The following is a 12,346-nucleotide window of genomic DNA, read 5'->3' on the forward strand; positions in this document are numbered from 1 at the left end:
GTGTCTACAAAAGTGTTTTACTGGTATGTTAATAAAGGAACATGGATGAGATTGTGCTATTGTGGGACGCTATTGTGTTACACTGGTGATGTTGACTGGTGTGTTATTAAAAGGCTGTGGATCGGTTTGGGCTATTGTGGGCTGGTGTCTTCGAATGTGTTATACTGGTGATAGTGACTGGTGTGTTAATAAAGGGAGATGGATTGCTATATGCTCTAAATGAGCCATCCTGGTGATAGTGACCAGTGTAAAGGTATCAGGTTGAATGTGTCATAGTGTACTAGTGATAATGATTGTTGTGGTGATAAAGGGAGATGCATCAGGCTGTGCCATCATGAAGAGGTCCAATTCCACCTCAGAACACAAAGTGCCTGACAAGGAAATTCCCCCTTCACAAATAAAATAAACTCAAAAGTGCGATTGTGATTACAATAATTTACTGCCTTTCGCCACAACTGACAAATAACAAACGTAAAAAATTAGGTTCATGTACATGTACCTCATCAAAAGTCTCTATATACAAATACAATATTAAGCTCAACAATTCTTTGATGACCTAGTGAAAGTTACTCGGAATCAACATTCTGTCGGTTTCTTTGTTTAACAACCTTAAAATTCTGAGGTGAATAATTTTTACCCTGTAAAATCACCGGAATCTCTGATATGGTATCTTGACTATCAACAACGATCGACTCAGCAAAAGAGTTATGCTCAGCTTATAACTAACTCAAGTCAACCCAGCAAAGCAGGCATCAAGTTTTTGTAACAGATTGAAACTAAAATAAATTTGGAAGAAGCATAGATTGAAGACATCACCCATCAAGAAGCAAAAATCTTCAAACAGCACAGCAGAGGAAGAAAAGATTATCCAATAAATGAGTCCCACCAACATCAAACCAGAGGGTGGGACTTAAAATATGACAGTTTTCACAGGCAATAGATATAATTTATAGTTTAGGAGATGCTTCCTTTAGCATTGTTTAGAATGAAAGGTTCAACAGCCTATGAAAACCAGCTGACTTTCACTCGCATAAGGCTGTTGATATAAAACACTCAAAACATTGACTGAAGGCAATGACAATTCCTAATGTACATTTTACATGTACCAGTATCACCAAAACATGTTATAGACATCAGTAGCTTATAGAGGCAGCATTCATCTCCTTATACCTGCAGCTTCGAGCAGCACCGTCGACATGATCATGACATTCTGTCAACATTTTCCCTCCCAAATGACATGTTAGACAAGTAATTTGCAGCCGACTGCCAAATGATGTTTTTAAATATTATGCCTGAAGACCAATAGAAAATACTGTGAAAACATGGAAAAGCCTAGTTGAATGGTCAACTTTGAGCTGTAATTGCACGAACACCATTCAGAACGCCACATTGTTTTAAGCCACATGCTCCAGCCAGCTCTTGAGTCCTCCGGCAACATGAAATCATGCTGGAAACCCACATTTTTAGCTGATTGGGGCAAGAGACTCTTGGTATTGAACTTTAATACTGCCTCTGATAAACTACTGTCAACACCAACTAACAAAGCAGAAATAGTAGTAGAACAAGTTTTGATAGCAAAATACAAAATTTAAAATTGTTTAGAAAGAGGTTAGAGATTGACGTGTGCTAAAATACTGTGTAAACGAGAGGGCTTCAAGTTATTGCAGAAAGGAGGTCTACCACACGACTCAGCAGTTTTCAGCCTACATGTATTTGAGCAGAATTTACATGTAACACTGGGGTCATTCCATTTACATACTAAACTACAATTGATGCATAAATGAGTATCTATTTCAATTAGTTCAAATTGTAAATCCGACTTCAAGGGTTAAAAACAAATGCGAAAATCTACTACCGTCCAATGCAATACCAAAACAATACATGTAACTCTCTGAAAAAAATCCTATCGGGCCACAGCAACAGAAATACACAGCTAAAAGTGCAGGGGCAAGGTTTAACCCTTGACGACAAGTGTCCAATTTTTTGGTATCGTCAATTTTCAGTTTTCTGGCCAATGAGCTATGAGTGTTTTTTACGCCAGGAAAATCATGGCTCAACTGATGATGAAAGATGAAAGATGAAGGAAAAAACCTCACCCATTTCCTGAATGTGGCCAACGAAGACCATGAATCAAATTTTAATGCAAACATAAACAGACTGCACATGATTAGCACAGTTTCATTATCACTAACATTACAAAGGTCAAATTGATGAAATTGGTGAAATTGCACGCAGACGAAATACCTAGCAACCTAGCAAATCTTCAGAACTCTAACAATTAATAAGCCTTATCCAAAGTTAGCAAACCCATATTATTTACACTCTAGAACATTATTGGATACACTAACATTTGGCCGCTCAACAGTAACAAATGATCCCCACTGGACAGCAACGAATTTCACTCCTACATGTATTCTACTAAGACAGCAAAAAAGTGGAGTATCCAGGAAATTCATTGATATATAAAAGTTAACATCATTTATTAACAAGAAAGCAATATAGATCAAGATTACAATGGCCATTAGAATTGTATATGAAATATCCTGTGAACAACACAAATATAAATATCTCTAATATTTACACATAGAAGGGAAAGTCCCTCTATCATCGGATAAAATTTAAACAAAAAAAAGTAAAGCATCTAATTACACCAGACTCGTCTAAAGCTTTAGTACCACCGTCACCAGTTATCAAGTTAGAATCACTGACAATGAAAAGATTGCATGATAGTCACTGTATATAGATGCTACAGTTATAGGTTGTCAAGCCCTGGAACCCGCAATGTAAACCTCAGATTACACAAGGCCAGGGGTTCCAACGGCTGATGTAACTTAACCCATAGAAGGATACGGTGTAAAAGCGTGTGTGAAGAGTGGTATGTCTTTGTGAAGTCGCCACTGCACATGGGTTCCAGGAAGTTGCTGACCTGATGAAATATGCCCATTCCCCCACCTTAAAAATAGACAGTATATTCCTCATTGAAGAGACTTTACAATCTCACAGCCTCATGTGTCAAGATGATATTTGTACAGTATTATCACAAATCTTCTAATCTTTTTTTCATTATTGTACATGTACATTACCCTTGTATTTTTTCACATGGGATACTATACAAAGAAGGCACATCGGAATGACAACAGCAATCTATGTACAGCAGGCCAATGCCAAGAAGAAAACTGTGAATTGTTCGGTACATCTTTGATATCGACGATGTCCCACTTTACAAAATCTTCAGTGCTAGAATGTAAAATTACTAATCCTCTAAAGGCCCAATGAAAGTATGGTTGGTGAACAAGCCAAAGTCCACCAACAATCTGCCTCTACACAGCGCACATGGCCATACGAATCTGGAAGGACACTCTGGGCAACAAACAGTTTTCCTTGGTTCTTTTTGAGGCAACATTCAAATTAGGCAATGGCAAATTTGAGGTGCTGAAACTGTCACTCCAGATTTGATCAACCATGTGAATTAGGGCCCGAAATTTCATTACTGTGATATCTAGCAAGGTATATTTAACCTACATAACAATGAAATTATATTTTAGAAAGACATAAATCTGAATAATCCAGACATCACAATTTTGATTAATCATGCACCGGTTTGTAACAATCCAAGACCATCACAAAACAACAAGAAATATATTCATAACTTCAGCAGCAGAGGATGAACACCATTGCTGTCATTCTATCAGGCTTCCTTTCCCACCCGTGAGGAAATATTTGTATCTTTTCCGAAGCACATTTTAAAATTAACCGGTAGCGTGCAATACAAATTTCAGTTAAAGGAGAAGCCTAATAATTAGACTTGTGACAGCCATCATATCCACACAGTGTTCCTGTGAAAGTGAACAGTTGGTAAAATGATGATCAAAAGACATGTCTACAGTGGAACCCCTCTTATAGCGGACACCTCTCTATTAAGGACAACCTCTCTATTAGGAACACCAGTTTCAGTCCCAAATTGGTTGTTTCCATTTAACTGGACCTCTCTAATCAGGACACTTCTCTATTAAGGACAACACTTTTCAGTCCCGAGGGTATCCTTAATAGAGAGGTTCTACTGTATTTCCCTGCTCTAAATAGGCTCCAGCAGTGTCCCTTTATAGTTAAGAGTCTCTTTAGGGCAAATGCAATACAATGTGAAGCAACCCTGGCATTCTAGCTGTTACAAATATATTTTGTAGCTGCCATTTTGCAAGTTTATCAGGCTTATGTTGTAATAAATTATAAGCATAGCCAAAATGTGGCCTCATGATGATATCAGGCTAAGTACCAGAAGGCATAGAAAGAGCGTATCAGGTATCAGTCCAAGTTGGCAATGGAATCTCTAAGGCACAGAAAGCAATCTTTTAAAATTATTTAAGGAGAATCAATAATTACACTGGGGTGCAAGGCACCAGTGGCATTGTATGCATATCACCACCATACAAATACTAAGCAGAAACCCATTGGTTATATGATGAAGGCAAAGGGAATGCCATGCCGGCACACACCCTGGAAAACATAAAGCATGGATGATATATCAAAATTGTTGTCAAGGAACGAAATGACAGAATACTTTGCTGCAACCATTATCATAACTGTGCATTACATTTACAATACCCTGTTAAAGCCCTTGATTATGTAGCACATGTCTGGTTCTCTCAAAATATACAAATTTGACATTATCACAGCTTTAAGTACACTCGAAAAGATGCTTTTAGCATTTCTTCTTTGTGCGAAAGAAATGCCCAAATTTGTTTGAAGGTGCTTATATACACTGTCCAGGACCAAACGTTACACTTTTCCCCAACTTATTATACACTGTTTTTATGATGCTTTTTTCACTTCCACGAGCTAACTTTAACTCTTTCAGTGCCAAGGACGTACATGTACGTCCTAAATATTAAGGTATTTTAGTTCCTCCAGACGACACCAGATGTCCCCAGCTACTCAAATGTGGTTCATTTGGTTTCTCTGGCCTGGGGCGTCCAAATTGAATAATTTTTTCGACTGAGAGGGTGGGGTGGGGTTTGCCACCCCTCATTTTAGGTGAAAAATGGTGAAAATCGGCCAAAAATACCACTCCCTCAAAAAAATTTAGAACATAATCCTAGTATGCCCCTACTTATTACTGCTGTTTTATTGAAACAGGAGGTAAAGACAAAGGTTTTGAAGAATTTTGATGAGTGTATCTCAATTATTTTTGTGAGATTTTGGGTAGTGACAATGCCCAAAAATGCCCAAATCCTGGGCACTGAAAGAGTTAATAACAAGCTCCAATGTATACATGTATAGTTTTATGCTTTAATACAACTGGTTTGCAACAAGTGAGGTAACATTTCTTGTGTTTATCAGAAGTCATGAAAATCAGATGGATAAAATTAGAGCATGTTTTATGACAGCACATTTCGAAGCACATTGTCATGTCATTTACGGTACAAATTCATGAATACTGCTAAAGAATGCTAAAGGCGGTTCATTCTCCATTGGCATCTGACACAGGTTCAAAATCTCTCTGTTGATGCAAAGAACTATAATGATTACAACAGTGCTGATGCCTGATCATGTGTCGGTGTGTGAATTACTCGGCTGAACACTGATTGTCAAGCAACTTGAATCTCTCAAAATGGAATACTTGAAAACATAAACAGAGTTCAGAAGACAGAAAATTTTGCATAACACCCCATAGCAACAATCTCGAGGATGGAATTTTAGTGCGACCAAATTTTCTTATTATTCTTGTAGTGATATTTCTTATGTAAAACAAAAGAAAATTCAAAGTAACCCTTGGAACTTCCATACATGTAAATGGACAGAGTGGACTCTAAAGTACGATAATGCACTTGCAATTTTACAGTTTTTAATAAACCTGAGGTAGGTTTCCTTACTCTTAAGTTTCCGACCAAGTATAGACGTCTTTCTGAATGCACCACATTCGATAACAACTACGGGAAAATACTTTCATAACCAACTGTACGATATCAATTTTCTATGTCATCCAGCGTTATCATAAAGCATCCTCCTCCTTGTTTAAGGTCTCCTCGACGTCATTCAAAAACATCTCCGTGAACAGCTGTGGGAACGGTAACTCAGGCATTTTGTCTTTCAAATTGATGACAATCTGCTGATGGTTGATGCCGGCCAAGCGCAACTCCGGCAACCGCAGAAGCAAGAAACCGAAACGGTTACTTTCTGGGCCATCTTTTTCTGTGAAAGAAAGGATGATGATACAAATAGAAATCTCAAGAAAGACAGCCCAACAAAAATGTTCAGTTTTGGTGTCTTTTTTGGACAAGCACTTTCTTTGGCAAGGCATTTGAATCAATGCCACGATCGGCAGAGGCAACCATTTCAATCTCCAATAGATAGAGCTTGGTCAGGGGTCCTAGATTCTACGTTAACTTATTGTGAAAATAAAGCATTTTCTGAGAAACCTGATACTTACTTTCAATATAACGCTGCAGCGTCAGTGATATGTTTTCTTGCATTTCATCTATCAGCGCTGTGCTCTTCAACTCGCCCTCATCTGAAAACATGTTTAAATTTCACATTACAAAATTCAACTCATTATTCAAAATCTTGGGTTGGAATACCTAAACTGATCTGTTCATGCTTCCTATCTTAACCACTTCACTCTAGCTGTAAAACTGATTGAAATGACCATGTCACACAAAATTCCATTGATGCCATTTGTTGATTAAAGCAGGTCAAGAAATGTCAGGCGAGAAGGACAGCCAATCCTTTGAACCTTACCCACAACTACGTGCACCAGATTATCAGAGTCTATAGACGGGTTAACAATTTAAAAACACTGATAAACATGTTTCGGTTCATCCAGATGCATTTATTGGAGACAGGAAATAATCCTTTTGTTCCTATGTTACTTTTTCACCTACATGTAGATAAATTCAGTTGATATGTTCAACGTGAGCTGGTATGCCTAATTCAAGAGAAACAACCAGTAAGTAGGCCAAACATTCCTTGAACAGATATGACTACAACATTTCAGGTTTTAAGAAAAGATCAACTTTGTTACAACCATGATATATCACCACAGGCGTGTACACTTATGAATAAAGAAGCTTTCCGATATAATCTCGAATAAGATTAAGTGCCAAGACAAGCAACCAGGTCTTACCATTTTGGGATCCAGAAAAACAGTAAGAAAACATTTTATCCCAAAAACAGAGGCATACTCTCAACTCCTTTATTTTCATGAGCCTAATATTTTGTGATTTTGCGAGAAGGGGTACAATACTGAACTTTCGGGATGTGAACATGGTATCTCAGGAAATCGCACCCATCTGTCAAAGGAGGCCAACAATGCTGTAGTCAAAATCACTTGAACGTCAATCTCAAACATTCAGTTCCCCATCTACTCACCAGATGACATCAGCTGTATTGCGGACAGGAATCCATACTCCATGTCATCCAATCCTAATTCCTGAAGTGTCTCACCAAAATACATAAACTGGTCTGTGAACACGGTGAAGTTTGGAAACGTTTTCACGATCATCGCCAGTTCATCCTGTGAGAAGTTGAAGTAGTTGACTTGTTTCCTCACAGGATCGTATTGGACCACGTGCATGAAGATACACAGCTGATAAACACTAGTCTGAACCAATGTGATCTGGTCAGAAATCGGCAACTTTCGGAAACCTGGAGAATTTTGAAATATGAGGATTAATTCATTTGCTCCTACTATAGTTATCAGGCAAGTATCATCTGTGGCAATACCCTACAGGCATTCAAAGAGTAAAAATTTAATTCTTGCAACTCCTCAAGCTAATCCTCTAACATTATGTCAACTATGTAAACCAGGCCTTAAGGAAAGTCTCAAATGGGTCATATAAAATCACCTCTGCAATCAGGACACCTCTCTATAAAGTAACAACCCCACAAAGTCACAACCCAGGTGTTGCATCCTAAGAGAGATTCTCAATCTCCTTACCTGGAAGTTTCTTTGCAAACCTCAGGGCACAGAGGGCATCATGATTAAACTGGTCCATCATCAGGTTCCACATAGCAAGTGGTTTAAAGTCGGTCATCTTAGGCACCTTGGCAGCCTACAAGAGTGATACATATATGTTTAGAGGTGCATAACATTGATAGATTTGCTCTTGGCTCTCTCTTTCTCTCTCCATAACATGTGGCTTTTTATAGCATAAAGGCTTTGACTATTTTGTCCCATCTATCATGTGCAAATTTGCAACGTTTTCTTACAGGTTCCTTTGGACTTTTCAGATCAACCAATACACATCCAAAATTGAGGGTGCCAGTAAAATGACCCAGGGTTTAACAGCTAATGAGCTGGCTTTTGGTCCTAAGTGAAGGAAACAGAAATCACACATCTGGACTTCCCCAAGAGAGCAATGAATAAGGGACAAGAACCACACTCACTTTATCTCTTATTCCAATCAAATCCTTGACAGCATTTCGAACACCAACTTCATAAATGTCCATGTCCTCCTCCGTCAAAACTCCTGGTTCTTTCTTCACTCTTGTCGGTGCTGGGATAGGTGTTGGGGGATTTGTCGGGGTTGAAGGTATGGGTGTCGAGGGGCAGGAGTTCGTACAGAGCTCTGGTGTTGAGGGCACCGGTTGTCCTGTGCTGTGAATATGTTTCAGTTCAATCATTGTGGCACGTTTGACTGAGTTTGGCTGCCGACCAATTCTACTGCCTGCAGAGGAAAAAGAAAAAGTGACCTTTCACACAAGAAACCAAGTACACGTACTCAATACTTGAGCATCTTATTTTCACAATGCTTAAGTCAAGTCTGACACTATGTAAAGGTCATTCCTTAAATAGCAATTTTTTTCAAATTAACATCATAAGATACAGCACCACTAAAGGAATACAATACTGGTAAAATTAGCTCCTATCAATCTTTTATTTGCAGATTCCCGACAACCAGTTTTCTGTAATCCTACATCAGTTTAATCTTCAAGGCACCAGATTCTGTACCTTTAATACACTGGTTGGTGATCAGCAGTAGCAGCACTGAAGACTTTGTTTGAAGACCATTGAAGTTGATGATCCAGTTTAAACAGACTGATATCCTTTACAACAGCAACAGGAAAACAACTTAGTGATACCCAAATGTTTACAGTTGTTTGGTGATGAGACCGAGCAAGTTAACCATAAAGTCTGTGAAGGAAATTCCCGCATCAAATGGTTGGTTGAACAACACTTGTACTGCAGAGTATCAAGACAGTGATCTGGAGTAATTTATCATAGGTTGGAATAGTTTGTCCTACCACCTACCCTCTGGGGTCATCCCTGCCTCAACACAGTTTTTAAAGCGGCAGAATTTACAGGCATTTCGAGTTGCCAGGGTAATTGAGCAATTGCCAGCCTTAGAACAGCTATATCGGTATGAATCTCTTTCTTTGATTGTCCGTCGGAAAAAACCCTGGAAATAAACAGCGTTTAAATCTTTAGCTTCTGTAGACATAATGTTGCCTTTACCAACCGCCAGGAAAACCACTTTATACCATAATTTTTTAAAAGTTAATGTTAAAGTTTGTTTTCTTATATAGCACTGATCCATGAACACTTTGCCATCCCAGAGCATCCCGGGAATGTTAATGAGCAGCTAATCGCCACTCACTTAGTCTGACCTTCAAAGTCTTTTGGGAAAGAACAAAGTGCCTCAAAGAGGTTCAAACCAAGGATCTGTGTGCCGATATACTGAGGCTAAAGTGGCTAATGGAGTCCAGAGAGGGATGAATTAATTTCTGCTTTTGTGACTTCAAGGTATTTTGAGAAGGACCCTTAGACGTACCTTACAGCCTTCACATGTGATGGCACCAAAATGGAACCCTGATGATGGAGCACCACAGACTTTACATGGAATGTGCGAGATGTCTGCATCAGCAGACAACAGTGGATCAGTACCTACAAATAAACATAGGGCGCAGCATCAGCAAACACACAAAATCAACTCAATTTCTCTTGGAATGTTTTCAATCAATCTTTTTGTAACAAAAAATATGATCTTTACCAAGAGATTTTTGCAAAATCTGTGATGTCCTCTTGGAAATAATCTCCCTAAATCTTTTGTGACAAAAAATATTGCCATGAATATGAGGCATTTTGCCAAAACATTTTCTTAAGTTGGAAATCAGAACAAAAAAACACGTTAACAAGCACATGCGAAAAGCATCAATGGCATGGAGATCAATTTATAATCATTTCTCTTAAAAATAAGATTTTGTCCTTGATAATCTTTGTTAGTATACTAACCTGGTTTTAGCATGCCTATAAAAAGACACCTCTGGTAGCGGCAGTGTTGACATTGCGTGCGAGACTCCTTCGTGATAAGGCACGATTGACTTTTCGAACACACATATTTCATAGCACCGTTCTTAGTACTCCGAATGAAGAATTTCTGAAAAGAGAAATAAAAATGAAAACACATGAACATTTTTGGGAGAAATTATCAATGGCTTGTTGTCAATGATGATAATGACTGAACTTCATACTTAATTTTGAATGGCATTCTTTCATGTAAAAAAGCTCACTTTGGAATCTTTAATGACCTGTGAAAGCCAGGTTTTGGTGAGGTGGTCTCGAGTCTAAGTTCCCTTTATAATAATTGACCCAGATCACAAATTGTGCAAGTTTTTCAAAACTTTCTGAACAAGTTATGATTACAATACTTTCCATTTGGAAGACTTAATGATGATGTGAAATTTGGTCCTTTATACAAAACACACTCAACAAATCGTCATTAAATTTTTGTGAACTTTTAAACTGAAAGATCAAGGATGCCATTGACGCACACACTTGAATCAGCTAAAAAAATATCATCGAGCATGTGCCAACAACCAGTGTAAGGCCATGGGAATTATTAATCCTGTTTACCGTCCACCTCCCGCATGGGTTCTGAAGGAACATGAAATATTTTCATTATTTTAAAAAAAATCTATTTATTTTATTGTTGCCATCATTTTTTTATTTAAATAATCTTTCGAGTGGTTCATCTTTACCTTAAATGATTGAAAAACACAATAAAAACTTGGCAGGGTAGGCTCTTCATCATAATAATGACATTTTTTCAATGCCTCATGTTGATGACCGACCTGATTTCCATTTACTGGAACTTGCTGAATCGCGTGTTTTGACCAGTAAATCAGACTGTAAACCGATAATGAATACCGTAATGAAAAATGAAAAAAAGTCTCATCATCTTTTTAAATCTCTCGGACGGTAAACAGGATTAATCATTCCCATGGCCTAATAAGGTAGACATCATTATTCCTCTTCTTTACAATAGGCTGTCCTTAGTGCAGATTCAAAGGTTCCATTTTTAAGATTTAACAGCTTATAACAGGTGATATTGATTTCTCTATTGAACTTCATCCAAGCTGTAATTTACTTTCAATGACCCAAGTTGAAGCATACTGTACTGAGCAGACATGATGTCTGTCTCCACAGTCACATTCACCAACCAACCTGTCCGTGAGAGGTGCAAAATCAATAACTTATGTCAAATATGAGAGCCTGATTACCATTATTTTACACCATTCAGCAAATTGGGCAAATTGAAACATTCTAACGCCCACACTCAAGGCTATAGGAAAGTGAAGTAGTGGAGGGCAACCGTTGTGCTATTGCCACTGTGAGACCTAAAAACATCCATATCAGGTGCACAGTTGCCTGCAGCGTTATCACCAAGAAGGATCGCTTGAATCAGACAGGCCTTCCAAAAATAACTTTAACTACCAAAAATAAAAATCGCGAAAAATATTTCTTTCATTGGAAAAAGATTAAGAAATTCCGTAACCCACCAACATAAAAATTGTGAAAATCTGTATTTTTTTCAGAAAATTCTGCAAATCAGAAAAATTAACTGGCATGACCATAAGGCAGTTTACAGCAGCTGTTGGACGGACAAGCAGACCATTAACTTTTATCATCACATGTAACAGTCCTGTATAAATAATGGGTAATCAATCACGAGGTCATGATGTCCTATTGACACATAAACTTGTAGATAAGACATTTTAAATAGCATGCACTACATGTATCAAGGACATGGGAGTGGCACCGCATCAGGTAACAAATTTAAATGTCAAGGTGTCAAGAGGTGTTCCTTAAAGTGAGTCATATGATCTCATCTCTGGGTTGTATTGCCTTTTCCAAGCCAAATGTTGAACTGACAGAATCAGAATCAAATCAGAATAATGCCATGTTCTAAATCCTGTAAATTACAGTGACCATCAAATCAGCCAATCAGAACCTTGCGCAACTTATTTGATGCATGCATATAGCCTATTCGTCAAGAGAAAATCAACCACACTGATGTCACTGTTCAGAATTACAAAAAAAACTATCAGAGAGCTGTTTATTCATTGACAA

The 12,346-nt window shown here is 38.0% G+C and overlaps 1 protein-coding gene across 3 annotated transcripts in view; it reads right to left on the minus strand.

Annotated features, from left to right (window-relative positions):
• Window positions 1–421: 421 nt before the first annotated feature.
• LOC135484323 (uncharacterized) overlaps window positions 422–12,346 on the minus strand; it is a 38,413-nt gene continuing 26,488 nt past the window's right edge. For all 3 annotated transcript variants that reach the window (XM_064765678.1, XM_064765677.1, XM_064765679.1), the window contains exons 4-11: window positions 10,229–10,373; window positions 9,768–9,880; window positions 9,248–9,395; window positions 8,383–8,663; window positions 7,934–8,048; window positions 7,366–7,641; window positions 6,428–6,508; window positions 422–6,189 (exon numbers count right to left, since the gene is read on the minus strand). In XM_064765678.1, coding sequence (XP_064621748.1) covers window positions 5,990–6,189; window positions 6,428–6,508; window positions 7,366–7,641; window positions 7,934–8,048; window positions 8,383–8,663; window positions 9,248–9,395; window positions 9,768–9,880; window positions 10,229–10,373 — 1,359 coding nt within the window. In that variant the 3' untranslated portion in view covers window positions 422–5,989. The remainder of the gene's footprint in view (window positions 6,190–6,427; window positions 6,509–7,365; window positions 7,642–7,933; window positions 8,049–8,382; window positions 8,664–9,247; window positions 9,396–9,767; window positions 9,881–10,228; window positions 10,374–12,346) is intronic.

This window comes from Lineus longissimus, chromosome 3 (assembly GCF_910592395.1).
Source record: "Lineus longissimus chromosome 3, tnLinLong1.2, whole genome shotgun sequence".
Lineage (NCBI taxonomy): Eukaryota > Metazoa > Nemertea > Pilidiophora > Heteronemertea > Lineidae > Lineus > Lineus longissimus.